This window comes from Saccopteryx leptura, chromosome 1 (genome assembly GCF_036850995.1).
Source record: "Saccopteryx leptura isolate mSacLep1 chromosome 1, mSacLep1_pri_phased_curated, whole genome shotgun sequence".
NCBI classification, from domain to species: Eukaryota; Metazoa; Chordata; class Mammalia; order Chiroptera; family Emballonuridae; genus Saccopteryx; species Saccopteryx leptura.
Genome location: NC_089503.1, coordinates 336,003,253 through 336,029,946, shown reverse-complemented (window position 1 = coordinate 336,029,946; position 26,694 = coordinate 336,003,253). Strand labels below are relative to the sequence as shown.

Below are 26,694 nucleotides of genomic sequence, written 5' to 3'. Positions count from 1 at the left end.
GCCTGACCTGTGGTGGTGCAGTGGATAAAGCGTCGACCTGGAATGCTGAGGTCGCCGGTTCAAAACCCTGGGCTTGCCTGGTCAAGGCACATATGGGAGTTGATGCTTCCTGCTCCTCCCTCCCCCTTCTCTCTCTCTCTCTCTCTCTCTCTCTCTCTCTCTCTCTCTCTCTCCTCTCTAAAAATTAATAAAAGTAAAAAAATAAAAGAAAAGAAAAAAGATTTTAAGTGTACAAAAAGTTCTGTTTCCTAAGAATGTAAGATCATAATAATAAACAGGTCATGTTTGCTTTGTTTAAAATTCTCTGCTGCCCACAACAGATGATAATCAAATTATATTATTGAAGGGATCACTGTAAGTTACTTAAATGTCTAACCACTATGCTGTACACCTGAAGCTAATATAATATTGAATGTCAACTATAAATAAGTAATAATAAGAAATAAAAAGTATATTAAAAAAACAGTAGTTATGCCCAGTACAAAGAAGAAAATAGAACTGTTGTTAATATGAGATATTTATTTAGAGTTCAAAGATTCTATTAGCCTCTCCCAAGTGTGTAAGATATTACGATATGATGACCGATTTTCAGTACAGAAATCCCAGGAATCAGTTAAGCTTGAGTTCAAATTTCAGTTCTGTTCCTATTGACAGGGTGAGTAAAGATTAGAAACTTAACCAATGTGAACCTCAGTTTTCTCATCTTTAAAGTGGGGACAGTCATTCCCAACTCATGGAATAGTGGAGAATTAAATGATATAATGTATGCAATGTGCCAGATTAACTGTGTTCCTCATTGTATTTGATTACCACAGCAATAATGTATGCAATGAGGTTATTAGCAAAATGTCAGAAATTTATTCAATATTTATTATTGCATGCTAAATATTATATTTATTTATAGATCTCAATCATTTAAAACAAAAATATTAAAATCTAGTAAGTAAATGTAAAATGTCTCAAAGGTTATGAAAGAGAATCATGGCTTACTTGTAGCCTTTAGGAATATTTTACTTACCCATAAATACAAGAGATGTCAATAACCACATCGATCATGTCACAGCAGAGCTCATAAGTTTGCATATCTACTGGGGTACTATCAGTTGCAATATAAATTTTACTGACTACATCAAATAGAAATGCCTTTTCAATTCCAGAATTCTGAAACAAAAAGAAGATGCTGACTTAAAGCAACAGCTGATTTCAGACCAGGTGATGTTTACATAAAACTATATGTCATCCTCTATGTAAAACATGAAAGAGCAAAAAATAAGTTACTAAAATTTTAGTTTGTTCCACTTTATTTACAATTTAAACCTCATTTATTATATACTTCTTTATAATTAACCTGCATAAGAAATGAGAAGTAGAATTGAATGGTGACCAAGTAAAAACACTAATTTTACTCATTTTAAATTTAAAAATAAATTTAAGAAATCCAAACAAGCAAATCCCAAATTGTGTAGTGAGAATTAATGTGAGTCCAACCAACAGGTCTGCCTCAATTCTACTCTGCGGAGCAGGACTAGAGCTGGTAGTACCTAGGACTCATTCAGCCAGCACACGACTCAGTGTTAACAGTATGCGTATTATTGCCAAATCAACTTTTACGCTCCCTACATCTGGTTGGGCTCTGTTAACCCTGCATGATTGTCTACAATTTGAAGAAACACTCCAATTATACCAGTGAAGTATAGGAATTCATTTGGGGGGTTCAATTTTAAAGGATCCAAAACAAACTGTAGGAGCAACCTGCAAAAGTAGTAATTCAGTGACCTAGAAATATTCTAAGAGTAAACAGAAAAAAGGCCGTTTTCACTCTTGCTATGTTTTTCTTAAATTCTGTATATGACGTTTAAGACAGTATTTTTTTACTTACTGAGATAAAGATGTTTAGCAAATTCTCCAGGGTAGGAAGTTGTGGAATTAGTTTCTGAACCACTTTGCTAAAAGCTTCAAATATTGAATGATCATATATGCTTGTCAGATAAAAGCTGAAAGAGGAAACAATATTTCATCACATTTTCCCCTTGACAGGAATAGATTGCTTAGGCTCTGTCATAACACCAGTACCCTGGCCTTCGGTATCTACACTTTATACACACACGTTCTGGCCTCTTCAGAATTCGAAAAGGCTACAGTAAAAACTGAACATGTCTGGCCCTGGCTACATAGCTTGGTTCGTTGGAGCATTGTCCCAATATGCAAAGGTTGTGAGTTTGATTCCCAGTCAGGGCACATACAGAAACAGGTTGATGTTTCTGTCTCTCTCTCCCTTCCTCTGTCTCTAAAATCAATAAATAAAAATGAAAATTTTTTTTAAAAACAACATGTCTTAACAGGCCATTCCTCCCCACCACCCAAAAAGCAAGAACTGTGCCCCTTCTTATTGGCTGACTGGCAAGCTTAAAAATGCACTGTAGTGCTCCCTTCGACATCATACACTAAACTGGAAGAGACAGAAAAGATTAGCATGGCCCTAGCAAGGGCATGCAAATTTGTGAAGTATTCCATATTTTTAGAAAATGCATTTGTGGCCCTGGACAACTGGTTCAGTGGTAGAGTGTCAGCCCAGTGTGTGGAAGTCCTGGGTTCGATTCCCTGTCAGGGTACACAGGAGAAACAACAATCTGCTCCTCCACTCCTCCCCCCTCTCTCTATTTCTCTCTCTTCCCCTCCTGCAGCCATGGCTCAATGGTTCGAGCAAAGTCCACAAACACACACTGAGGATGGCTCCATGGCCTCGCCTCAGGTGCTTGGTTAAATAGCTTGGTTGCTGAATAACAGAGCAACAGCCCGGTCAGGCAGAGCATCAGCCTGTAGGGGCATGCTGGGTGGATCCTGGTCGGGGTACACACGGGAGTGTGTCTCTGCCTCCCCACCTCTCACTTAAAAAAAAAAGATCCTTTGTATGTATCCATATCAGCTTCCTTCCATTCTGCAAGAGCATACATACCAGATCATCTGTACACATGCCTTGTAGGCTAGTAATGATTATCTTATTCATATGAAGCAACTAATTTTTTCATTTTCCAATTTGCAAAATGAATGATACATGTAGCAGCCCACAAAAATATGATAAGAGTTGCCTGGCCAGGTTGTGGTGCAGTGGCTAGAGCGTCAACCTAGTATGCTGAGAACCCCAGGTTCAAAACCTCGAGGTTGCCAGCTTGAGTGTAGACTCATCTGGATTGAGCACGGGGTCGCCAGCTTGAGCGTGGGATCACAGACATGACCCCATGGTCGCTGGCTTGAGCCTAAGGTCACTGGCTTGAGCAAGGGGTCACTGGCTGAGCTGGGTCCCCCCTTCCCCATCAAGGCACATATGAGAAAGCAATCAATGAACAACTAAAGTGCCACAACTACAAGTTGATGCTTCTCATCTCTCTCCCTTCCTGCCTGTCTGTCTCTCTCAAAATAAAAAAGAAAAGAGAAGCCCTGGCCGCATAGCTCATTCAGTTAGCGTGTAGTCCTGACACCAATGTTGCCAAGTTCAATCACCAGTCAGGGCACATACACATCAACTAATGAATGCATAAAAAAGGTAAAACAAGTTGATGTTTATTTCTTTCCCTCTCTCTCTCCCCCCCTTCCTCTATCTCTCTAAAATAAATTTTAAATAATTATAGGGAAGTTTTTGTGAATATTCCTATTTGAATTATCTTCAGAGTTAGATACTATTTATATTTACCAAAAACAGTAGTCCTGGTTGATTAGCTCAGTCAATTAGAGCATCATCCCTAAACGACAAGGTTGTGGGTTCGCTCCCCGGTCAGGGAACATATGGGAAGCAACTGATGAATGTGCAACTAAGTGGAACAACAAACGGATGCTTCTCTCTCTCTCTCTAACATCAATCAATAACTTTTTAAATAAATAAATAAATAAAAGAATCCGCTCTGGCTGGTGGCTCAGTGGACAGCATGTCAGCCTGATGTATGGATGTCCCAGGTTTGAGTCTCCATCAGGGCACACAGGAGAAGCAACCATCTGCTTCTCTCTCCCTCCCTCTCCCCCTTTTTTCCCTTTTCCCCTCCTACAGCCAAGGCTCAATTGGCTCAAACATAGCCTTAGGCACTGAGGATTGTTGGGTTGTCAGCCTCAAGTGCTAAAAATAGGTTGGTACTCAAGCATCAGCCCCAGATGGGGTTGCAGGATGGATGGATCTGGTCGGGGCAAATGTGGGAGTATGCCTCGCTATCTCCTCTCCTCTCACCTAAAAAACAAAACAAAACAAACAAAAAACCCCTGTAAACTTCAGTATCAATTAACTTCCTGGATTATGCTCATGGGTTTTATGCTATATATTTTTCAAACAGGAGAAGAACCTTAGCTTAGACCACTTGTTTTAAAAAAAAAACAACAACAACTTTTTTTAAAAATCCCACAGCTTCTCCCAAAGATTGGAATTAGCATATGGAAAGCTTGCTTTTCCCACATGCAATTCCTTTGCCTATAGTACAAACTGGGGTAAAAAGGTTAATTGAATGTCCATGCCAAATCACTTGTGACTTTGGATCCCAAATCTGCTTTTTTCATTCATTACTATGATCTTGAGGGGTTTCTGTTCTCACCTGAGGTGAATTTTTTCTAATCCAGCATCTGCAAGGTCATCGTTTGCCCTCTGATGAATATCTCTTTGGGTTTCAATTTTGTGGTCATCCGACAGACCATCCACTTTGTGAATGAACACCTCGAAGTTGATGTCAGTGTTCACTTTGTAGGCCCTGGTCACGGTGAGGTGCAGCCGGGCCAAGGCTTCCATGTAGTCATCCTGGGAACAAAGACACACTCCTGTCAGGGGAGGCTGCCTTGCTTTCTCCTCCCTTCTCAGCTGCCTTTCACACGCACGTTTTCTTACTCCCAGGCTTGCCGAGATATGCTTGACAACTAGATATTGTACATATTTAAAGTGTACAACAACAAAGATGTTTCGGTACATGTATGTATTGGGAAATGATCCCCCCAATCAAGCTAACTAACCCTTCCAGCACCTCACCTCACAGTTAACCATTCTTTTCCTTCTCACATTCATGCTTACTTTGGAAACCTACAAAAATAGCCTTAAAAAATAGCCCAATAAAAGTTGGTTTCATAGAATTCAAGTTTGAAAACTTAAGTTTTGTTAACAAAGAGATAAAAAAGAAAGGCTGGAAAAACACAGCTGTAGGCAGTTAGGACGAGCCTGGTGATAATCATGCAGATCAGAGTTGCAATTTTGTGAATTGAAAATTCACAAAGGTCACCTGGGACCTCCCCTGGAATACACTTGCTCCGAGTTTTTGAGTTTCTTGGTAAACTGTAATAAACTATTAGAGATGAAAACATGATATGGTCACTGGGAGAATGAGGAAGGAGCCAGGAAGAAAAAAAACATTAAGAACCACTGGTCTCCAGCAACCAAACCGGCCCACGCCTGTTGTTTGTAAGTAAAGTTTAATCAGAACACAGCCACGCTCATTTGTTTACATCGTGTCTATGGCTGCTTTCATGCTACAATGGCAGCTGAATAGTTTTTCTCTGTGGAAACTTCTCATAAATAGGATAGACTGCAAAGTGTAAAATATTGACCATCTGGTCCATTGCAGAAAAAAACTGCTGACCATGGTTTACAATACAATCATTGCTCCAAATAACACAATACTATTTTCTTATCCTTCCTACAGATGGTACCTATATAATCACATACTGCTCACAAAAATTAGGGGATATTTTATCGCTTCATATTCATTTTGAAATGTCCCCTAATTTTTGTGAGCAGTGTGTAATCAACACCTGCATATGCACCTCTGTGCTTGAGAAACAAACATGAGACACTGCAGCGCTGTGTTTCTCCCTCTCCCCAGCCCACCGCATCACTGCCTCCCCATCCTCCAGAGATGAGAGTTTATTCTCACTCATCTCTTTATAGACATCACCACATACATATCTACCCTTACACAACATACGGAACTCTTACATCGTTCTAATATTTACAAAAATATCGAGGTACATGTATATTATAGTTTGCCTTTTTCACTCAACATTATGTCAGTGAGACAGACATTGAAGTGCATAACTCCTTTTAACAGCTTCATAAAACTGCATTGCATGGGTGGTCTATAATTTATCATTATTGATAACTGTTGATGAACTTTCAGAATGTTTCCAGACAACGATAATGTAGACGGTTTTATACATGCATCTTTATGTCTGTGAGTGAGTTTTGAGGGGTAAGTGTTGAGTCATAGCAATGAGCACCTTTAATTTGACTCAGTAAGAATGTACGAGTAACCAAGGATCCAGGCCCTCACCAGCACTCAGTCTGATCTCTTCATTATTGCCAGTATGAAGGTGTGAACAGGTCTTATTTTTATAGCAAAAAAAGAAAAGGGACCTGCAGGACAGAATTTAAACCTAGACAAACACAGAAAAGCCAGTAAATACGGGCTTGTTTCTGGCATTCTTCTATTCCCCAAACTAAATCAATAAAATTGTAACCCTAGTCTCTAGACCAGGGGTAGTCAACCTTTTTATACCTACCACTCACTTTTGTATCTCTGTTAGTAGTAAAATTTCCTAACCACCCACCGGTGATTTATAAAGTAGGGAAGTAACTTTACTTTATAAAATTTATAAAGCAGAGTTACAGCAAGTTAAAGCATATAATAATAATTACTTACCAAGTACTTTATGTTGGATTTTTGCTAAGTTTGGCAGAATAAATCTTTATAGAACAACTTACTATAGTCAAATCTATCTTTTTATTTATACTTCGGTTGCTCCGCTACTGCCCGCCATGAAAGCTAGAACACCCACTAGTGGGCGGTAGGGACCAGGTTGACTACCACTGCTCTAGACAAATCAAAATATTAAAGTTCCTAAGAGGAAACTACAATATGAAGAGAACAAACAGCAAATGAAATCTTTCTCGTCCTCACACTCTAAAGAGTTGTTTAAAATGAAAGAAAATTTTGAACACTGGGATTTAATAGCATTTTGGAAAAATTCTAGATGAATAATTTGCAGCACTTTTTAAATACCTTGAAGTATTCCAAACAGAAACTAAATTTGCTACTGTACGGTTCCACATATATGAAATTCTAGAAAAAGCAAACTGATCTCTAGTGATAGAAAGCACGTCAGCAGTTGCCTGGAGCTAGGTTTGGGGACTGTTTGGGGAAAGGGCACAAAGGAATCTTCTGGGGTGGTAGAAACATTCTGCATCTTGATGGTGAGGTAGTTCCAAGGTGTAAACATGGGTCAAACTCACTCAACTGTTCACTTAAATGAGAGCATTTTATTGTATTTACATTAACCTCAAAAAAAGTGTTATTGTTTATGTGTGTAACACAAGCAAGAGGGGAATGAAAGGGACATGTCTATGAGCAAAACTAACCAATGTCAAAAGAGCATATCAGTAACAACTGATTAAGTATTACCAATGACATTAAAAAGAAGAAAATACTTGGTATCTTAGAGCAGAGGGATTCTGGATATTTTTTTTCCTAACACGTTTGTTATTATCCTCTACAACAAATAAAGAAAAAATACACTGCCTCGTTTCGATCCCAAATCAGATACAGGATTTAAAGACATTCCTCAGGTCCACATGGAATGGCTCTGGGGGCCGCAGGGGCCCTAGAGATCCAGTGCATCTGTGGGCCCTGCTCGGGGCTGCTGGTGTCACACCTGTAGGTTGTGGGAAATGACTCTCAATGCTTTCATTCTCTTATTTCACAACATTCTGTGAGGACACATTTTCTCCCTGGTGATATATTTATCTGGCAATCCTGTGACTGAGGAATTCACCAGCAAAAAATAAGAGGTGTAGGCCCTGGCTGGTTGGCTCAGTGGTAGAGTGTCAGCCTGGTGTGCAGGAGTCCCAGGTTCGATTCCCAGCCAGGGCACACAGGAGAAGCGCCCATCTGCTTCTCCACCTCTCCCCCTCTCCTTCCTCTCTGTCTCTCTCTTCCCCTCCCACAGCCAAGGCTCCACTGGAGCAAAGTTGGCCCGGGCACTGAGGATGGCTCTGTGGCCTCTGCCTCAGGCACTAGAATGGCTCTGGATGCAACAGAGCGGTGCCCCAGATGGGCAGAGCATCGCCCCTGGTGGGCATGCCGGGTGGATCCTGGTTGGGCGCATGCGGGAGTCTGACTGCCTCCCCGTTTCCAACTTCTGAAAAATACCAAAAAAAAAAAAAAAAGAGGTGCAGACCAACAAAGCAATGCTTAGAAATAAAGACAACGATGCTGAAGCTTTGCTGAGATACTTCCCTATCGTGCGCTCTTCTCTTCAGTGCTTACAAGCTCCTCCTGTAAAGATTCTCACAAATAAGATTTTTACAGCTGCTTCCAATAGGGAAGTATAGTACACAGACTCTGAAACTGCTTATTTAATTATTTTATACGTTTTAGGTAAATGGTAGGTCTCAGCAATGTTTCTCCTACCCTTTTTAAAAAGTATAACTTAAAAAGATGAATTTGCAAGCATTCTTCTACCTTTCTCTGTCCCATAGCTAAAGAAACAAACAAACAAAAATCCAAGAAACAAAATAAAACGAAAACACATTTTAACAACCCAAACTAAAGTCCACTTTCATGTTCAGGTAGAATTAAAACCAAATAATGGTTGCAATTTAAAAACAGTGTACCTATTTTAGCCCCATTATAGTCAGCGAACAAACACCTGAGATAGATCTGTTTTTGGAAATTTGAATTCCATAAATGCAAATTGCTAGACAAGCACAACATGGTATTACAGTTAAGTATTTACTTACTAAGCAAGCCACTGTCTTGACATGGTGAGTCGTCTGGTTGGAATCTACTCACTCACTGGCTGACACTACCTAGTTCAACAACTACAGAAAGAGCAGCCATGTGACTTAGGGAAAAAGTGTAGCTCAGAAGAGTCGGATGAGCGTGACATCCCTGGAATCTCACCTCCCATGCAACAGCATGTACACACTCCAGCCACTCTGCTCCGGCTCCCGACTCCCTAATTTATGGTGCTGGCAGACCTGAGGCAGAAAGGCAGGGGATACTGCCAAGGCCACAGATGGGTCAGAAAACAGGTCAGCGTAAGTGGGACAGCCAGGAATGCAGAGAATGACAGCAAGCCCTGGACCTGATGCAGGTGTCTACAAGCATGCATTTCGGGATGGGTCCAAGGCATGAGAGGCACTGCTGTTCCAAGATCAGGCACTGGAATTTAAAGGCTCCCCGTTCTATACCCCAGCACAAAAGAAAGAACCCTTTCCAACCATACGGCCAAGCTCCCACAGCTGCACTAGAAGTCAAGCGCAGTTGCTTGAAACTGACAGGCTGTAGTTGAGAATTTGATTATTATATTAAATTTCTCGTTCCAGGAATGCTATCTGGCACAAGCAGTCTTCTCAGAGAATAGTTTTCCAAGCGTGGGCTGAGAACCACTATGTCTAAGTCTTCATATTGCTTTCTCGCTAACTACTCTGGTGCTCCTGCAAGGGCCAGGAGTGACTGGTCCACCTGTCTCTTTGGAGATCCAAGTTTCAGGAAAATGTCTGGACCTGAATTGAGAGCTTGTTTAGTGCATTCCTGTAGGGCCTATTGCCTTTTATACCCCCACAGCTGCAAAAGAGAGCCCTTGGGAGGGCTTTCAGCTGGGCCACACATTATGGACACTCTGTAAGATACTTGACCACAGAGAGTCTGGAGGGCACCAAGGTCCCGATCCTGCTGCCTGTGCTCCTGCTTATACTGACCCGCCCAAGAGGCACTGGTGGTCTCACTGATTCCCTTTCCAACCTCCCCTTTAACACAGGCCCTGCTCCCACTTAGGAGAAAGGCTCGGGTATACAATCCCATGGTTCCAAAGAGACAACTCAGAAAGCTGGTCTGAATAATGGATAAAGTAAATGACTCTATGCCTGAGTAGTAAGTCAAGGAGCTCCCAATTTTTTGTTTTTAGCAAAGTTAAGGAAAACCCAATAGCATGTGTATTGGTAAACGACTAAAAATATTTTTTTTTGTAATAGAAAACTGAGCAAGTTAGGGAATATAACTTGGAAGGAGTTTAAGTAATTCAGTGAATGCTACACCAAAACTCACCCTATATCTACCTACCGATTTATAAGAACGGGGCTTCTGTGCGGAGGACCCGGGTTCGATTCCCGGCCAGGGTACATAGGAGAAGCGCCCATTTGCTTCTCCACCCCTCCGCTGCGCCTTCCTCTCTGTCTCTCTCTTCCCCTCCCGCAGCCAAGGCTCCATTGGAGCAAAGATGGCCCGGGCGCTGGGGATGGCTCTGTGGCCTCTGCCTCAGGTGCTAGAGTGGCTCTGGTCGCAATATGGCGACGCCCCAGAGGGGCAGAGCGTCGCCCCATGGTGGGCGTGCCGGGTGGATCCTGGTCGGGCGCATGTGGGAGTCTGTCTGACTGTCTCTCCCTGTTTCCAGCTTCAGAGGAAAAAAAAAAAAAAGAACGGGGGCTTCTCACACTTATATCTATACAAACAGGACACAAAAATAGCATCGATGCCAACTCCTGTCTTATTCAAGCATGCATACATGAATTCAGTGGAAAAATATCCACTTTCTTAATTAAGAGATATAGTTAGCTCAAATTTTACGTTATATTTAACCTATAAAATACATAATGGTAATGCTGTCTTTTTCAACTGTGCACTAGCAATAATTACAATAATTTTAACTCAGAAGAAAAAATTTCATTCTCGGAACTTTATCTTCATAGGAAATAGTCAACATTATAAAATATAAGCATATTTTTGTTGCACAGAACCTATGATCTTTTATAGGTGTCCGCTGGAGTATCAGAGGGGGAAAGATCAGTGCTGTGTTCGGCCTATATGGTGGCCCCCTCCATTTGAGGTTTCCCAGACCTGTGACTTACTGAGATGTACACAGCCACACAACTCCCTAATGTCATCGCCTGTTGGACAGGATTGTATGAAGGGAGACTTCTTTGCAAACCCTGACAGCCCCCATTGAGAAATACTTGCTTGGGAAAGGGACCTATTCTCAATTCTAAAAACCAAAGCCTAAACCAAACCATCACAAAGGAAATTATTTGGACCCAGGGGAGTGACTGCCTTCATGGGGGATAGGAGCCTGCTGTCCCACTGTACCCAAGACTGAGCTTTACCTGGGAATCTATCACAAATATCAGTGCTCCTGTTCCCCGGAAGATCATCTCATAGTCAAATGTAGGGTCAAAAAAGTCAATCTGTCCTGGGAAGTCCCAAATCTGAAAATTCACAAAGGAGCTGTTGGAAACATCTTCTCGGCAGATCTTGTTTGTGCTCTCCAAGAACAGCGTTTCGTTGGGAGACATCTTGTGAAAGACAACTTTCTGAATCGATGACTTGCCACTTCTCCTCAGCCCCATGAGCAGGATCCTCGGCTTCACCTCGGTGCTGAAGGGATCGCTGAAGTCCAGAACTGGAGAAAACCACAAAACAAAAATGAGGGTGAGATGCCTTCACAGCGGGTAATTCGAGGACTTTCACTTCCACCTCAGATCTGATTTATGATTCACAGACAATTCGACCTTTCCAAATATGGAGAGTGCTATCTACATCACCCCACTCATGGAGGGGCCAGCTTTTAGTACGTGTAGAAGCATCCCTGGGGGCCAGAAAGCCAGTACAATTCCACAGCACAGCAGGGAATCTAGAGGATGAGGAGAGGTTTCCAGGGGCTGACCATCTGGGGAAAGAACCCAGTGTTAGCATTCCGTAGCAACGTCCTTCTTTGCCTAGAGCAGGGGTCCCCAAACTGCGGCCCCGAGGCCATTTATCTGGCCCCCGCCGCACTTCCGGAAGGGGCACCTCTTTCATTGGTGGTCAGTGAGAGGAGCATAGTTCCCAATGAAATACTGGTCAGTTTGTTGATTTAAATTTACTTGTTCTTTATTTTAAATATTGTATTTGTTCCCGTTTTGTTTTTTTACTTTAAAATAAGATATGTTCAGTGTGCATAGGGATTTGTTCATAGTTTTTTTATAGTCCGGCCCTCCAACGGTCTGAGGGACAGTGAACTGGCCCCCTGTGTAAAAAGTTTGGGGACCCCTGGCCTAGATCATCAGGGTCTCTGTGTGCAAAAAAGATGTTGTTTGTTCACCTTTTGTCAGAGACCCTTTCCTGGCCAGTGCTCTCATATGCCACAAAGGCCAGGAAAATGGGCATGTTCCAGATGCCTTGGACTCAGACTGTGTTAGAAAGCAGATGTAAACTTCGTGAGGGGCACACCTCTCCCAGGCCCACCTTGGCTCTAAGCCTGAACTGTCTAGTAAGATAGCCACTAGCCACATGGAGTCGTTTAAATTAAAACTCACTAAAATTAATAATGTAGAACTGCTATACTGTACACCTCAAACTAATAAAAAATATTGAATATAAACTGTAACTGAAAAAAAAACTTTAAAATGTAATACCCCTTTCCCCAAAATATCCAGTTCCTTCTTAAGACATTCCTAGAGGAGTCAAGTTCATAGACACAGAAAGCAGAACGGTGCTTCCAGGGCCAGGGGGACAGAGTTAGTGTGTATAATGGGCTGAGTCAGATGGAGAAAATGAAAAAGTTCTGAGGATGGAGAGTGTGATGGCTGTACAACATTGTATGTGCACTTAGTACCAAGAAACTGTATAAACGGTAAATTTTATGTTATGTCTGCTCTACCACAATAAAAACAACTCAATTCCTCACTTGCACAATTACGCTTCAGGTATTCAACAGTCACATGGTACAAGAGCAGCACAGACACAGAACACTGTCAACATCAAAGAAAGTTCTAAAGCTCAGTATTACTCTAGTCCCTGGTGGCAAACGTTCAGTCCTAAAATCCTTTGCTAAGGGTCCTAGAGGGATTAAGCATCACTGGAGAAAAGGAGGAACTGGTTTAAAAGCTCAAAATCTTGTTGGGCTCTCTTTTCTTTGTTCTTGAAACATATAATGTTAGTTCTACAATGTTCTTCAGCTCTAAACAACTAGTTCATTTCTGAGAAGCATTCTTACTTGACCAAGAGTGTGTACAATTTCATAGAAGCCAAGGAAGTATTTGTAGTGGTTAAATCTTAGGGCCTGAAGTCCAAAACCTGGGCTTTGAGCTATGAGACCTTGGGCAAGATACTTGGCTTGTCAGAGTCAGTTTCAAAATATAGTTGATAATGACAATAAAAATCTTATAGGGCTGTTACAATAATTAAAGGAGGTCAAGGACCTAAAATGATTATTAAAAATAAGATCTATTCAGCAAATGGTGCTAGGACAAACTGAAATCCAAAAACAAAAGAATGAAGTTGGACACTTACCCTACACCGCATACAAAAATTAATTCAAAATGAAAAAGCATGTAAATTTATGAGGTAAAATTGTAAAACTCTTAAAGGGAATCATAATTATAAATCTTGATGACCTTAGATTGGCAATGGTTTTTAGCTATGATATGAAAAAGCACAGCAACCACAGAAAAAGTAAACAGGACCTCATCAAAATGAAAAGCGTTGGTGCTCCAAAGGACACTATCAAAAAAGTGAAGACAACCCACAGAACAAGAGAAAACATTTGCAAATCATATGTGCGTTATGGGCTTCGTTTCCAGAATATAAAAAGAACACTTACAATTCAACAATAAAAAGACAATCCAGTAAGAAATAAATTATCTAAATAGACATTTCTCCAAAGAAGATAGACAAATGGCCAACAAGCACATGAAAAGATGCTCTTTACATCAGTCCACCAGAAATTTTGGGCCAATCCACAAAAGAGTTAACTATGCTGATGCTGTATGAAGATTACAGACCCAATGATCACAGCTGAATTCACTTATGCTAGATTATTTCTGTCTTAGTGGTCCCCAAAATAATTCTCCTATTTTCACTCATCCCCAAGAATAAAAAGGTTGAAAACCACTGCTCTATATCATTAGACATCAGAGAAATACTAACCAAAACTACTATGAAATGCCACTTCACATCCACAAGGATGGTTGCAGTAAAAATAAAAAGGTAACAGCAAGCGCTGGTAAGGATGTAGATAAACTGGAATCCTCCTACACTGCCAGTGAGAATGTAAAATGGTGTGCTTCGAAAAAAGAAAAAGTTTGGCAGCTCCTCACAAGGTTAAATGTTGAGTCATCATATCCCCCAGCAAAATTCCACTTCCAGGAATATATTAAAAAATATGAAAACATAAGTCCAAGCAAAAACTTGTACATTAATGTTCACAGCAGCATTATTCATAACAGCCAAAAAATGGAAACAACCCAATGGCCATCAACTGATAACTGGATTAACAAAATACGTATGCCCATACAACGGAACATTATTCGGCTATAAAAAAGGAACAAAGTACTGATTTACGCCACAACGTGAATAAACATTGAAAGTGAAAGAAGCCAGGTACAAAAGGCCACATATTGTTTGATTCCGTTTATAGGAGAGGTCCGGAATAGAACAAATTCAGAGACAAAAGATACTTTGTGGTTGCCAGGGCAACAAGGAAGGAAAGGAGAAGTGACTGTTAATGGGTATGCGGTTTCTCTGGAGTGATATAAATGTTCTAGAATTAAACAGTAATGATAATTACACACCTTTGTGAATATGTTAAAACCACTCATTTGTATACTTTAAAAGGGCAAATATTACGGTATATAAAATATATCTCAATTTTTTAAAGAAAAGTTTTCATGAATTACCAAAATAAATAAAATAATAAATGAAAATAAAATTTGGAGAAAGAAAACTAACATTTTCAGAAAAAAAGCAGAATATAGGCAAATATGGAGATATATATATACACACACACACACACACATTAAGGTATTTTCCTAAATGTTTTGCTTCTATCGTAATATTTTGATGTTTGAATTTGCAAGAGGTATAGGTAAACATATATATTTTGGGTAAAATAATGATTAAAGTAAGCAGGTGCAGATGTACACAGACCTACTCTATTATAAGCAACATCTTACCCTGTCCTACCCACAGACATTTTTCCAGTTCAGCTTAACCCAATCCATCGAATTGCTGATGATATACAACAGAAGCAATGACGGGGATGTAAAGCACCCAGAAAGAAGGTCACCAGCTTTCTCTTTTATCAGTGAGTATGCTACTTATTCGCAGTATTGCCATTACAAGTCAATCTTAGCAAAAGTAGGACATGAATTGAAAAAGAAAACAGGATTTCCAGTTTCAAAAGTATCCGACTGATAGCAGATTGCAATGCAATCTTCACCCCCCCATACTAAATTTCTAAATATAACAGAGAAGGTACAAACAATAAATATATGAACAAATAAACATGGATATTTTCAAACTCAGCTGAGCTTGAAACAAAAAAGAAAAATCAAAACTGACAAGCCATTGAAAAATCCCCAACAGAAAGATCGGATGGGAAAGGGAACCGGAGCCCTTGACGTGAATGGAGGGGTTCTGCTGCCGAAGGGAGAAGGGGTGGCAGGAAGGCACAGGAAGACAACCAATAGGGTCGTTATTCGGAGAATCAAAGTGAGAAGAGTCAAGGAGATAAACTCTGTGCACCACTGTCCATCTACCAAATACCACCCTACACATACTACAGACTATCTTCCAGGTGGGAGCAGTGAACTTAGGAGTTTGGGTGTGAGGGGAGGCAGTGCCCCAGGAGCTAGTGATGCCCCAAGGGAACAGGGAGCGACCACACTACCGCCCTCTTAATACTCTGACCTTTCCTAACTCTCCCTAAATGTGTATGGAGTTCAAGAGGTGGGAGGTGGAAATAGCACCATCTTCCCTTCAGACAGTTCCTCAAATGCCAACATTTGAGGAAGGCCAAGAACACAGAAGAGAACAGAGACTCAACAAATGGAAGAATGTACCCCTGAAAAAGCAGAGCTCATAATACAGTCAGAGCAAACTTTCTTTTTCTTTTTTTTAAATTCATTTTAGAGAGGAGAGAGAATGAGAGAGAGAGAGAGAGAGAGAGAGAGAAAGGGGGGGAGGAGCAGGAATCATCAACTCCCATATGTGCCTTGACCAGACAAGTGCAGGGTTTTGAACCAGCGACCTCAGCATTCCAGGTCGACACTTTATCCACTGCGCCACCACAGGTCAGGCAGAGCAAACTTTCAATGTAAGTAAAATAAAATACAGAGATAAGAGAAAATATGAAACTCATAAAATAAGGACAGTTTCCAAATAAAAGCAGTCATGAAAAAGGGCTTAGAGATCTTGAAAATAAAAATACAATTTTGTGGGGAGAAAAAGATAAATGATTGAAAGCTATTCTAGATAAAGAGGACAATACTGAACGGAAAAGTCAGATTCTCTCAGAATGCACTACAAAGGGATACAGCACTGGAAAGTGTGAAATAAACATTAATGTGACATCAGGAATAAGATTCAGAAGCCCCATTATGTGCCAAATAAGTTCCAAAAGGAGCCAAATCTCAAAATGATTATGCTGCATGAAAGAAGCCAGGTGAAAAAGGGCATACTCTATGATTCCATTTACATAAAATTCTAAAACCTGCAAACTACATTAAGGAAACTTTTGAAGGTGATGAATATGTATTCATCCTGATTCTGGTGATGGTTTCACAGGTGTACACACATGTCAAATTTTATCAAATAGGGCCTGACCAGGCGGTGGCGCAATAGATAGTGTTGAACTGGGACACAGAAGACCCAGGTTTGAAACCCCAAGATCACTGGCTTGAGCGCAGGCTCATCCGGCTTGAGCATGAGATCACAGACATGACCCCATGGTCGCTGGCTTGAGCAAGGGATCACTTGCTCTGCTGGAGCCTCCCCCGCCCCCAATCAAGGCACATATGAGAAAGCAATCAATGAACAACGAAAGAGCCACAACAAAGAACTGATGCTTCTCATCTCTTCCTTCCTGTCTGTCCCTCTCTCTGTCTCTGTCTCTCTGTCACAGAAAAAACAAAAAATTCTATCAAATAGGTACATCGTATTTTATGTTGGTTATAACTCAGTACAGCTGTTTTTAATACACATACATACACACACACACACTCACCTGACCAGGCAGGGGCACAGTGGATAGAGAGTTGGACTAGGACGCAGAGGATCCAAGTCTGAAATCCCACGGTCGCCGGCTTGAGCATGGGCTCACCAGCTTGAGCACAGGCTCACCGGCTTGAGCATGGGTCGCTCAAGTATGAATGGGATGAAGTGTGTCGAGTGCTTAGTGCAATGGTTGCTATGAGGTTTTATTATTGCATGCATATTTTCCTATTCCAAGCACATATGAGAAAGCAATCAATGAACAACCAAAGTGCTGCAACCACAAGTTGATGCTCCTCATCTCCCTCTCTCTTCCTGTCTGTCCGCGTCTGCCCTCCCTCCCTCAAATAAAAATAAATAAAAATAAAAAAGAATAGCTATTATACACATTTCATAGAAACTCAGTGAAGAAACTCAGGCTCAGGAAGGTCAAATAACATTTAAACTGAAGGCTGGACCATCCAAAGTCTATGCATTCATTCTCTTTCTGCTGTGCAACACTGCCTCCAATTAAAGAAAGCAAAATTATACATTAAATTATGTACAAGCACAAAAATATATTTAAGTGTTTATAAATGTCTTTACTTCTTCCCAATTTATACTGCTGGATATAGGTGTAAATTTTAACTTATTTTCAGCAGGGTCTGCAAGTCTCTATGTGGCATGAGCTTCCATGCTGGCGCCCTGCAGGCTGGGTCTCTTCCCCAGGAGAGGGAAGGTGGTGGAGCCCACGGTAACAAGAGGAGGGAGGACATATGCAACGTTCACCTACAGCAGTGGTTCTCAACCTGTGGATCGCAACCCCAGTGGGGTCGCCTAAAGCCATCGGAAAATACATAATGCATATCAGGTATTTACATTCTGAATCATAACTGTAGCAAAATTACAGTTATGAAGTAGCCACCAAAATTATTTTTTGGTTTGGGGTCACCGCAACATGAGGAACTGTATTGCGGGGTCACGGCATTAGAAAGGTTGAGAACCACTGACCTACAGAGTGGCTGGGAAGTGAAATATACATATAGCCACAACATACACATACCGCTGGAAGTATATACTTCCTTTTCCCTGCAGGTGCAAGGGTGGACCATTTTCAAGAAGGCCACCAATGGCTAACAGCTGGCAAGTGGCGGACCAGAAAGCAACAGTACCCATGCTCCTGGAGACCCCGCTGACCCACAAAGACACATTTTTATCATACTCAGCTGCTGTGCACAGAAATATACACACCAATGTCTAGTGACTCCACTAGACATTTCTAGAACTTCACCCGCCCCACGAGGAGGCACAGATCTACTCTACACCTGAGGAATTAGTGGGAAGGAGCCTGCACAAGGCTCAGGCTGGGGTGTGGTGGAGCCCTCATCAGAGCTCTAACCACCAATCAGATGGCACTAAACAAAACCTGCAGCATAGAAAATATCAGAATAAAAATATTAGATATTTTTATACATATATAGCCTGACCTGTGGTGGCGCAGCGGCTAAAGCATTGACCTCGAATGCTGAGGTTGTTGGTTCGAAACCCTGGGCTTACCCAAAGCACATATAAGAAACAACTGCTATGATTTGATGCTTTCTGCTCCTCTGTCCCACTCCTTCCTCCCTTCCTCCCTTCCTCCCTCCCTCCCTCCCTCCATCCCTTCTTCCTAAAGCATTGACCTCGAATGCTGAGGTTGTTGGTTCGAAACCCTGGGCTTACCCAAAGCACATATAAGAAACAACTGCTATGATTTGATGCTTTCTGCTCCTCTGTCCCACCCCTTCCTTCCTCCCTCCCTCCCTCCCTCCCTCTGTCCCTCCCTCCCTCCCTCCCTTCCTTTATTCCTTTCTCTCTCTCTCTCTCTCCTCTCTCTAAACATCAATAAGTAAAATCTGTGTGTGTGTGTGTGTGTGTGTGTGTATATGAGAGAGAGAGAGAGAGAGAGAAAGAGAGAGAGAACATCATGCATTAAGAGTAAATACTGCTAGGATTATTTATACACATGTGAGTATGTAAGTGCTGGTTTGCAATATAAAAGTGCATTTTTTTTTATTGTGGACCACAGTTTTTAAAAAATCTGTAGATCACTGATGTTGATCAGAAAAGGTTTCTTATCTATAAAAGGACTGCTGACAAAAATCTCCCCTCTAATCCCTTCCCACCCTTTCCTCAAGAATCTCCACTTCTGAAACCCTGTGGTTTCTCAGTTTCTCAGAAGGTCTCATTTCAAGCTGTGAGTGAAAAGCAGGGGGTTTCCATCAGGAACATACACCTCCTCATCTCCTGGCCTCCGGGCCAGGGCTGGGCCCTCTCCAGACCACACTGCCCCAGCATCACCCACTTAAAGCTGAGTAAGCACAACCTGAGAAAGGTGAAAAGAATGGAGCATCAAAGTTGCTTTGAATGTGGCTGGTACTTAAAAAAAAGAAAAAAGAAAGGCAATCAGAAAGGAACTATAGGATTTGGGACTGGACGGAACTCCACAGAGGGTTCTTTAAGTGTCAGAAAGGCTTGGAGAAAGCTGCAGGAGTGAGGTGAAATTTATAAGAGGGCAGTTTGTTCCGTTTCATAAAGGTTCCCTGAAAGTCAGCCAAATGTTAGACAGGACTGAGCCAGGGGCTGCAGACACAAAGAAAAGATTCATTCCTTAGCGATGTCAGGGGGAAACGGACAAGAAAAACTGACAATTCGCTGCTATCTAGGTGTTATGGGCTCAGAGAGAGTGCGCCCTGGAGAAATAATATCTGAGTCTTAAAGAAGGAGGCATAAAAGAGATGAATGCGGGAAAGATTGCCCACGAAGAGATTCTGGCCCTCCCGGAGTTTAGGGAATGCACTTGAATGGCAAGAAGAGGCTCCACACTGTCCATTCCCACTGCATGTAGAACAAAATCCAAATGTCTTCTGGCCTTCAAAGGTCCTACGTGGGTTCCTCTCTCATCCCGTGCCAGGTTCATCTCCTCTAGTTCCTGACGCTGCAGCCCCCTGGCCTTCTGGTTCCTCACCTCAGGATCTGGACCGGCTTCCCCTCAACCCAGCGACCATGTTACCTCCTCTGATGGAAACCAGGGCCCATCGCTTCCTGACCCTTTGTCTTCTTACTAGTACAGTTGTCCCTTGCCATATCGTGGTTCACTTTTCACGGTCTCGCTGTATCGCGGATTTTTAAATTGTATATATCTAATTTTGTATCATGATTTTTCCTTATATCGCAGGATTTTTGCGGTACATAGGTATTTTTTATGTGTTGTTAAAACTACGTAGGTTTAAGAGTGTAGAAAGTGTATAAGAGCCTAGGAAGTGTTTATAGGTGTGGAAAAGGTTAGTAACAGTGTAGGAAAGGTTTATACGAGTGTGGGGAGGGTTCATAAAGCCTTAAAATATATATAAATAATAAAATAAATATAAGGTCGCTACTTCACAGATTTCTGCCTATCACAGGACGTTCTGGAACCTAAACCCCCGCAACAGACGAGGGACCACTGTACTTCTCACTATACAAAATTATCTTCTTACTCGTCTGTCTTCTTGTTTATTTACTTGTTTACTGTCTGTTCCTCTCACATATACACACACACAAAATACAAGGTAGAGAAGTAACAGGCTGGCTCCTGAATGAGAGGCTGGGAAGTTTGGATTCGACTCTGAAAGCCCAAGAGGAAATCACTAAGGATTTTCAGGGAGACAATCATGATCAGATTTACATACACTTCAGTAAGTTCACTCTGGAAATAGACTCCCTAGAGGGGGGTCAATGTGTAGACAGGGAAGGGGTTTAAAATAAGCCACTTTGGCATGAAAATTATTTTGAGCTAAAGGCATTTGAGTTCCTGATCCCTTATTTGCCTACAGCAGAGCCTCCCAAAAGAACTCGATTGGCATAAATCTCCCCAGGAGCATCTCTAATCTCCTCTTAGAAGATTAGAGACTGAGCCTGAGCCAAGAAGAGAAGTCAGCACACTACATCCAAACAGAACATTGTCACAAAACTGTGATCCCCCCCTCACCCCGGAGGAAAAAAAAAAAAGCAAGCCCTGGCCAGACAGCTTGCTTGGTTAGAGGTCCAGGCACACACAGAAATAGATCGATATTTCGGTCTCTTTCTCCCTTCCTCTCTCTTTAAAATAAATAAATAAATTTAAGGGGAAAAAACAAAACTGTGATATCTCCCACCTATTCTCCTATGAGCCCATTTATCTTTCCAAAAAGTGATTCTGTTTTCCATAAAAGCCCTTCTCACCCCTCCCCCACCCAGGAAGTCATTCGCTCTCCCAGAAGCGCCCTCTGCCCTCCCCATCCCGTTAATATGGTATAAAAGCCCTAAATTCTACCTGCCTCCTGAAGTCCAATTTTTTTGTGGATGGTCATGTATTCGTACATGATTAAATCTGTTTGTCCTCTTGATCTGTCTTAATTCACAGGCCCCCAATTCAGAATCTAAGAGAATAGAGAAAAAGTTTTTCCTCTCGACCACAGTCGGGAGTTCTAGAACACAAATGAGAAATGGAATAACTAAGGCATGGCCTGTGGGACATGGCAGAAGGAATGGATTTGTGAAAAGTTCAAATCAACTGAATAGTATCTGATGATGCATGGGACTCAGGGGACAATGAGTGGAGAAAGAAGCACTGAGTTCCCCACCTGGCAGACCAAGTGCACAGGGCCCATTCACCAAGACGGTCAAAGAAAAGAGGCTATCTGAAGTTGAGTCTGGGGTGCCTGTGGCTCAGGTGAGAGAAGGCTCTGGGGCTCAGAAGGGCTGTAAGACTGAGGGTGCAGACAGGTCTGAGGTGGGAATTCAGGTCGCTAAGGCCATCGATGCCTTGCTGGCCCTTTTCATCTGATCTTGGCTGAGTGTGAGGGCAAACGTGAGAGGTTTTAGCCTCGGCCACCAAGAAACAGTTGAAACCAAGCTGCTCTTATAACTCTGCAGTTACCATTTTAACCATCTGCATAGCAGTCAGCAGCATCTTTAATACTCAAATTAATGTTTGTTCTTTACAGATGCAAAAGTTGATTCCCCAGGACTTAACAAACACTTCTTAGGTGTTTGTTGGTTGGGATGAGTGAATGAAAGTAACTGAGCAGACCTGAAAGATAAATTCACTGAAGGCTTTAAAATGAAACTTTATATCTGACTTTGGCCCAGTCCAGCACCTGGGTATCAAGAGGATGAGCTTTCTGACTAGGTAGAGTTCATCTACTATAGTCAGGGGCACTGAATATACCTTACCTATTTTGTACTGGGTCCTGTCAATACCAAATTTTCCCAAACCCAGCTTTGTAACTAGACTGCTCGAGATCCCAGGGAAACTCATTCCCCCAAGAATCAGCCCGATAGGGACGGGTCTTCTAACTCTGCCATTACCATCTTTAACCCCTGCAGGCTAGTTACTTAATCAGTAACTGGCTGTGTAAATACAAAAGGGAGACAAAGATAGATTGAGTGCCTCGGGCACAAGGCCACCTGGGTGCCAGGTCTGGCTGATCTGTAGGTTGGGATTGTTACAACAAAGGAGGAGTCAGAAATCAGGAAAATGGGAATTGAAGGGCAATGTGCCCCTCCTTACACAATTCTAACGAGGTTGGCTCAGCCTTCCTGAGCTCAAGAGGTCTCTCTGAGGAGAATAAAACACTGAATGAAATGCACTTCATAAACTCTGATGTATTATACAACTGAGAACTATTGTAGTTAAGTTCTCCAAGAGGTCACACCTTTACACAGGTCCAAAAGGGAATATAACACAAAGATCTAATGAAAGAATAAGAATAACATGGTACGACCTAGAGATGGCAAGTGGAATGCTTTAAATCAGCGGTTCTCAACCTGTGGGTTGCGACCCCGGCGGGGGTTGAATGACCAAAACACAGGGGTCACCTAAAGCCATCGGAAAATACATAATGCATATCAGGTATTTACATTCCGAATCATAACTGTAGCAAAATTACAGTTATGAAGTAGCCACCAAAATTATATTTTGGTTTGGGGTCACCGCAACATGAGGAACTGTATTGCGGGGTCACAGCATTAGAAAGGTTGAGAACCACTGCTTTAAATAGTACTGGGTTATGCCCTGGCCAGACAGCTTGGCCATTTAGTGTTGTCCAGAAACATGAAGGTTGCAGGTTTGATCCCGGTCAGGGTGGTGGGTGTGTGTGTGTGTGTCCCATCCTCTCTCTAAAATCAATCAATTAAAAAAAAAAAAAAAAAGTACTGGGTTAGTGCCAGATTGGGATTCAAGTCCCAGCGCTGTCATTTACCAGCTATACCACCTTCTACATGACCCCTAGCCCAAGAGTCTTTATTTCTTCATCTGTCAGTCTCTATCAGCATGTGTGAACACATGCATAGGTAAGGACAGGGGCTTTTGTGGAATGTGATTAAAGTGAAAGGCTCACTAAGCCTTAAAAGGAAAGTTAGAATTTCTTCCCTATCAGTCTTCTGTGGGGTCAACAAAGGTATTTTCTTTTTCAGTGAGGAGGGGAGGCAGAGATAGACTCCTGCATGGGCTCTGACTGGGATCCACCCAGAAAGCCCACTGAGGGGGTGATGCTCTGCCCATCTGGGGCACTGCTCCACTGCTCAGCAATTGAGCTCTTCTTAGAGCCTGAGGTAGAGGCCATGGAGCCAACCTCAACACCCAAGGCCAACTCTCTCTAATCAAGCCATGATTGCAGGAGGGGAAGAGAGAGAGAGAGAGAGAGAGAGAGAGAGAGAGAGAAGCAAGAGGGGGAGGGGTGACAAAGCAGATGGGCGCTTTTCCTGTGTGCCCTGAGCAGGAATCGAACCCAGGATATCCACATGCTAGACTGACACTCTACCACTGAGCCAACTGGTCAAGGCCAACAATGGTTTATGGTTCTATTTTATTTATGGTTTTAGGAAGAGGCCTCTTTTTAAGAGAGAGAAAAACAGACATATATACAGACAGAAAGGGAGAGAGATGATAAGTACCAATTTGTACTTGTATCACTTTAGTTGTTCACTGCTTTCCCATATGTGCCCTGATTGGGAGTGGGGGGTCTCCAGCCAAGCCAGTGATCCCTTGCTCAAGCCAGCAACCTTTGGGCTCAAGCCAGCGACCATGAGGGTCATGTCCATGATCCTACGCTCAAGCCAGTGACACCACACTCAAGCTGGTGAACCCATGCATAAAAGCTGGCGACCTCAGGGTTTTGAACCTTGGTCCTCAGCACCACAGGTCAACGCTCTATACACTGTGCCACCGCCTGGTCAGGCGAGGTCTTGTTTCAATTTGCAACATTACCTGTGGGCCTTTACATTCCTGAACATTAGAACTACCAGGAGTTCAGTAAGAAATTCCAACCCAAGTGGAATTAAATACATGCATAATAAATAGTACCATTAATAAGAGACTGAAAAATCATGAAGATTATTCACTGTCCATTTGATTACTTAGTCAGGAGAATTAAATGCAAATAAAACATATTTTCAAAGGCATAAAGGTGAGTTTTATTTTATTTACATGTGAAGACCAAATCTTTTTCTGAAATCTATTACACTGGCAGGTAACTAAAAAACATGACTTCATCTATGACTATTTCCTTAACATATGTATCCTGATCTACCAATGCTCCTGCAAGAAGGGAACAGTGTTCTTGTGTACTTCTTTTTAATAATCACTTTGAGAATGATCCAGGTTGGTTTTACACAGAGAAACCCAGCTGAAGTCTTTCCCAGAGGTCCTGAAGAGCAGAAGTTGGCCAGTTCCCTGCACACTTTAGGTCTGAATGTCATGGCAGAACTGGGAAAGCCACTGTCACAGAATGCCTTAAGGCTTTTGCAGAAAAAAGAGAATAAAAAAGGAAAAGAAGAATAAAAGACATAGAGAAGGAAAAAAATGAACAGGAAAGCAGTGGCTGTGGTAGGAAGTGAAATGTGTCACCAACAATAGCTCTCGGTGTGGGAGACTGAATGAAGCAGAGTAAATTCTGAGAGACAGTCACCTAGGGACTGAAAAAGATGACCTTCACACTAAGATCCACACCGCTTACCTAGAACTCCAGAACTTTATGTTTCTGCCTCTTATTTCCATTAGACTACCCTATGTCTGTTCTAATATTAAAATGGGAGAGATTTCTAATAAGAGTAGAGTCAAGATTCTATGACACACTGAATCACTGAAACACGTTTACAAACCATCCAATGTAAAAATACGCTCTCTAGCGGGAATCAGAGCCATGAGAACCACCACCATGACTGTGAGCAAGAGTAGCTGCATGCTGCAGCTCACCCACTACAGGATGAGGTGTAGTCTACGAGGAGCTGTATCTTCACTGGCACCTGCAAGGCTTTCAACAAGCATATGAATTTGATCCTCTGTGACAGTGATTAACTGAGGAAGATCAGGCTGAAGAACTCAAAACAAGCAGAAAGAGAAGCTAGTCCCGCAGTCAGGTGCTGCCTCAGGGGAGAACCTGGCCTCTATGACAGTAGAGGGACAGCCTCCCAAAGATAGAGGCATTGTCCAAGTGCCGCTTGCTGGAGCTGCTGGGGGCCCAGGGATGGCAGGGCTGCTGGGAGAGGAATCCCCCCTGGTGTTCCCAGGCTCAGGCCCCTGCAGGACTTGCTGGGCCAGTTTGTGCGGTTGGCGGGTCATTCCAACAGGGGATGACCCCAAAAAGAAGAGGCACTGTTGCTGCTGCAGCTGCTGCCACAGCCAGTACTGCAGGGACCCCTACCCAGTACTCACCTGGCCATGCAGGTCCTTCCCTACCTATGGGCAGAGGGGAACCCCCTCCAGGCGTGATGCACTCACTTCCTGGTAGGAGGCCTCCCCTGGGTCCCCCTGGAAGAGGAATCCAATGGGCATGCCCCTTCAAGGAATGTGGCCGCTACCCAGGAATGTTACGCCTTCTTTGACCCTTGGCCACAGAGTTATAGAAGTAGCTCCACAGAGCAGTAGGCAGGTCCCCCAGGGCCATGCTACCTTAGACCCGTTGGGGTTTGTTTGCTACGCCGTTGTACATGGAGTCTCACTGGACTGTCTAGTTTCCCTTACAGGGCAGGGCCCCTCCCCTGGGAATGCACCCACCAAGGCTCTAGATTCATCTTGGGCCTCCTCAGCTCCCTGCCTGTTTCCCAAGAGACTATACATGGTCTTTGTATTTCCTTGGGGCCTGTGAAACAAATTAATAATAAACTGTTAATAGAATATATTTTTCTTCTTTTTTTCATTGGTTTTTTTTTTTTTTTTTTTTTTTGGAAGGGGAAGGTAGAGAGAGAGAGAGCGAGAGAGAGAAAGATCCCATGACCAGCAACCTCAGCATGCCAGGATGACAGTCTACCCACTGAACAACCAGGCCAGGGCCAACAGGGTATTTTTTAAAAAACATACGTTCTCTAATATATATATTCCAGCAAGCACTGTGCCTACAGGTATGACCTTGGTCAAAGATTTTAAACTATTCTGTATTTACATCTATTCCAATTCTTTGTATTTCTGTGTTTCCAGTGCTAGAAGGAAACCAAATAAAGAGAGTAGTTATGGCCAGGGCTATAGTCAACCCAGTTCTTTTTGGACAAGGCAGAATTATAAGAAAAGAGACTTACATTTTCCCAAACTTGACCCTCTCCTAAACCTTCAGTTCTACATCATGTTGTGGCTGCAGACAGGTCCCCTGGCATTGCTAGCATATCAGGAGAACAATGATCTCTGCTTACTCTCAAGGAACTGAGAGAAGATGAATTCGCTAAAAATTTTTAA

The 26,694-nt window shown here is 42.3% G+C and overlaps 1 protein-coding gene and 2 pseudogenes across 1 annotated transcript in view; 2 read left to right on the top strand and 1 right to left on the bottom strand.

The window, feature by feature from the left end:
* RRAGD (Ras related GTP binding D) overlaps positions 1-26,694 on the bottom strand; it is a 51,912-nt gene that overhangs the window by 19,626 nt on the left and 5,592 nt on the right. The window contains exons 2-5 of the mRNA XM_066358885.1: positions 11,120-11,415; positions 4,575-4,774; positions 1,880-1,994; positions 1,019-1,161 (exon numbers count right to left, since the gene is read on the bottom strand). Coding sequence (XP_066214982.1) covers positions 1,019-1,161; positions 1,880-1,994; positions 4,575-4,774; positions 11,120-11,415 — 754 coding nt within the window. The remainder of the gene's footprint in view (positions 1-1,018; positions 1,162-1,879; positions 1,995-4,574; positions 4,775-11,119; positions 11,416-26,694) is intronic.
* LOC136390336 (U6 spliceosomal RNA) lies at positions 2,425-2,520 on the top strand (annotated as a pseudogene).
* On the top strand, positions 25,184-26,033 carry LOC136385604 (small nuclear ribonucleoprotein-associated protein B-like; annotated as a pseudogene).